The sequence below is a fragment of the Excalfactoria chinensis genome, chromosome 5 (genome assembly GCF_039878825.1).
Source record: "Excalfactoria chinensis isolate bCotChi1 chromosome 5, bCotChi1.hap2, whole genome shotgun sequence".
Classification (NCBI taxonomy): domain Eukaryota; kingdom Metazoa; phylum Chordata; class Aves; order Galliformes; family Phasianidae; genus Excalfactoria; species Excalfactoria chinensis.
Window position 1 is genome coordinate 1,900,051 of NC_092829.1, and position 3,665 is coordinate 1,903,715.

General features: G+C 61.8%; 1 protein-coding gene across 3 annotated transcripts; it reads left to right on the top strand.

The window, feature by feature from the left end:
- Window positions 1-849: 849 nt before the first annotated feature.
- On the top strand, window positions 850-3,665 carry VCPKMT (valosin containing protein lysine methyltransferase). Of its 3 annotated transcripts, XM_072337425.1 has the most exons (6): window positions 850-1,149; window positions 1,246-1,356; window positions 1,457-1,529; window positions 1,685-1,804; window positions 2,800-2,904; window positions 3,351-3,665. In XM_072337425.1, the coding sequence occupies exons 1-6, from the start codon at window positions 941-943 to the stop codon at window positions 3,363-3,365; spliced, it is 633 nt and encodes a 210-aa protein (XP_072193526.1). In that variant the 5' UTR covers window positions 850-940; the 3' UTR covers window positions 3,366-3,665. The 3 variants fall into 3 exon arrangements, with proteins under 3 accessions (XP_072193526.1, XP_072193527.1, XP_072193525.1); XM_072337426.1 differs by lacking the exon at window positions 2,800-2,904 and having other exon boundaries at window positions 3,351-3,509; XM_072337424.1 differs by lacking the exon at window positions 3,351-3,665 and having other exon boundaries at window positions 2,800-3,126.

Sequence of the window (3,665 nt, forward strand, 5' to 3'; positions counted from 1 at the left end):
GGGGGGGGAAGGCCTTTGCAACCCAGGCCATATTTTAACATACGTGGGGCTCTGGGTGCAGGTTGGAGGCTTTTGCAAATGTAGTGAATTCTTGTGGAAGGGATGGGAGCATCTGTAGGGAACTGCAGCACTGAGGGACACGGTGTGGCTGGTGGCTGTGGGGAATCATTGAACCATCACAGCATGGCCTGGGCTGCAAAGGCCCACAGTGCTCATCCATCCCAACCCCCTGCTGTGTGCAGGTCACCAACCAGCAGCCCAGGCTGCCCAGAGCCACATCCAGCCTGGCCTTGAATGCCTGCAGGGATGGGGCATCCACAGCCTCCTTGGGCAACCTGTTCAGTGCGTCACCACCCTCTGGGGGAAAAACTTCCTCCTAAGATCCAACCTAAACCTCCCCTGTCTCAGTTTCAAACCATTCCCCCTTGTCCTGCCACTGCCCACCCTCACAAACAGCCGTTCCCCCTCCTGTTTATACGCTCCCTTCAAGTACTGCAAGGCCACACTGAGGTCTCCCCGTACTCTTCTCCAAGCTGAACAAGCCCAGTTCCCACAACCTTTCCTCATAGCAGAGCAGCTCCAGTCCTCACAGAACGCCTTGGGTTGGAAGGAACCTCAAGGATCACGAAGCTCCAACCCCCACCACAGGCAGGGCCACCAACCTCCACATTAATACCAGCCCAGGCTGCCCAGGGCCCCATCCAACCTGGCCTTGAACAACCCCAGGGATGGACGGGGCATCCACAGCCTCTCTGTGCAGCTGTTCCAGCACCTCCCCGCTCTCACAGTACAGACCTTCCCCCGCCATCCAACCTCGCCCTCCCGTCCCTCCCACACTCGCACCCCTCGTTCCTCCCCACCCGGACTCCATCCCCGCTCGCAGCGCAGCTCCGCAGCCGCCACGTGGAGGAGGAGCCGCGCCGTCTCAGTGCGCGCGGCCATGTCGGGCTTCGTGCGGGAGCTGGAGCGTCGTGCCGGGCCGGCGCTGCGCTTGGAGCAGCGTTCGGGCGGCGTTGGCTGCGTGGTGTGGGACGCGGCGCTGGTGCTCGCCAAGTTCCTGGAGACCGGCGCGTGTCCGCTGAACCGCAGGGCCGTGCTGGAGCTGGGCGCGGGTACCGGCGCCGTGGGCATCATGGCGGCCACGCTGGGGTGAGGGGCTGCGGGCCGGGCCGTCCGCGTCCACCCCGGGGCCGAAGGGGGTGGGGGGGGGAGCTGCGGGCTGACGGCCGCCGCGCGTCCCCTTAGGGCCGACGTGACGCTGACCGACCTGCAGGAGCTGCAGGAGCTGCTGGCCGTCAACATCGAGAACAACCGGCACCTGGTGACGGGGTCGGTGCGAGCCGAGGTACTGAAATGGTCTGTATGAGCCCCGGACCCAACGCGATCCCGGCGGCCGCGCCGTCCCCGCCCGCCCCGCCTCCGCCCGCCCCGCGCTCACCCCGCGCCGCCGTTTTAGGGGCGAGGACGTGTCCGGGTTCCGCCCGCCCCCCGACTACATCCTCATGGCCGACTGCATCTACTACGAGCAGGTAACGGGAGCAGCGCCGTGCGGGGCCGGGCCTGGTGTCAGTAAAAGCACCTCGTGAGAAGCCGCCCCGCGGGTGACGGCACCGCCTCGGTACGGGCCGAGCTGCCGGCGGGGAGCTCCGAGTGGGAGCCGTGAGCAACCTCAGCCTTTGGGCAGTCCTTAGAGCCGCTGCTGAAGACGCTGCGGGAGCTGACGGGCCCCGATACGTGTGTGCTGTGCTGCTACGAGCAGAGAACCGTGGGGAGGAACCCCGAGATTGAGAGAAGGTACTTCGAGGTGAGTCAGTGTGTGTGTGTGTGTGTGAGTGTGTGTGTCTGTGTGTGTGTGTGTGTGTGTGAGTGTGTGTTTGCTTCACCTGCAGCTCTTTGGAAGGGCAGGTAACAGCAGGACAAGGGAAATGGATTGAAGTTGGAGGAGGGCAGATTGAGGTTGGATGTCAGGGGGAAGTTCTTTACTGTGAGAGCGGTGAGGTGCTGGAACAGCTGCCCAGAGAGGCTGTGGATGCCCCGTCCATCCCTGCAGGTGTTCAAGGCCAGGTTGGATGGGGCCCTGGGCAGCCTGGGCTGGCCATACCTGTGCTGATGCTTTTGGGCACAGAGCTGCAGAACGGCCCCTCTGCGTCACCTGTGTGTGTCAGAGCAGCGATTCCATAGGAGCAGGTTAGCAGGTGGCCGTGCTCTTCTTTCTGCAGCGGCTGGTTGCTAACAACGCAGGTTATGGGCAGAGCTAAACATTAACCCGTGGAGGAGCTGTTTTCTCCTCACGTGCTCCATGGGAAGCACAGGGCGGGCTGCTGCACAAATCCAGCTCTGCAGAACAGCACAGTGCACTCCCAGCCAGTACCTGCAGACAGTCGGGGTGTTTCTGGATGATTTCTGCTTTCCCATCATTAATTTCCTTCCTCGGCTCGTCGGGGTTCAGCCAAGTGGGTCCTGCAGGCGATGTGTGTCTGTTTGCCTTTCCCTGCAGTTGTGAGGGCTGGCAGAGCGAGGCAGGTGCTGTGGTTTGGAGGCAGTAGGAAGCAAACCCTTCTATCTAAAGCCTTCGATTCAGGCTGTTCTTTAATTCACCCTTTAATTGATAACTCCCATTTTACGCTGCAAGGTGTCTGCAGCTGTAAGCTGGCACTGGGTCAGTTACAACCAGGGTGAATGAGCTGCAGCAGGAGACGAGCAGCTTGCTGCTTTGGGCACTGTGTCACCGGGCTTGGCCTCGTGCACGCTCCGTTCCAAAGGGCAGTGCCACGCAGTGACCCCATGCTGCCCTCACAGCTGCTTCAGGTGGACTTCGAGCTGGAACGAGTGCCCCTGGATCAGCACGACGAGGAGTATCGCAGCGAGGACATCCACATCCTCACCATCCGCAGGAAAACAGCGGTGGGTGATGGGCTCCCTGCGCCCCAACCCAGCAGCGAGCAGAGCTGCTGCTTACTTGGCACGGTTGGAGCTGTAAAGTGACTGTGGGGGACCCGGTGTAGCTGCAGACCGGAGCTGTGCTTGCAGGGGAGCCCTTTAGCGCTGTGCAGGTGCCAGCCTTTGTCCCTGTGAGCTGTGGGCTGCCAGGCTGAAGGTTTGGGGCACCCAGGTGTTACAAGCAGCTCTCAGTGCTGCTCTGGGTGCCCAGTGCTCCGCTCCGCCGCCCTCTTCCCCACCCCACTGCACAGAGCAGAGCTGGGCGGCCTATCCCAGTAAGCACACATTGGTTGACAGGCAGACACGCATCACAGAGGTATCTGCTGCTGACACATGGGGCCGGTGTTGAAACAAAGCCAGTCTGTTCACACGTTTGTACCTTTCTGTTTTCCCTTTAAATCTCTTCACAGAATTCCCCGTCCTGAGCTCAGTGGTGGCTCTGCTGGTCCTTTACCCTGCTGAGGAGGGAGCCGCACGAAGGGAAGACCTGCAGCGTTGGTGACGTAGAGAAGTGGTCTGGTTGGGCCGTGTGCCCCCCGTGCACCTTTCCAATAGGAAGGCTGAGCTGCCTGCAGGCTCGGGCAGGGTGGAATGGGCCCAGGGCTCCATGCAGTGCTGCCGTGTGCTCCCTGTGCCATAGGCTGCACTGCCCGAGGAGAGAACCCACCTGGGGCACAGGTGAGCCCCGAGAGCCACTCAATAAAACTTTTCTATGTGAGGTGGGC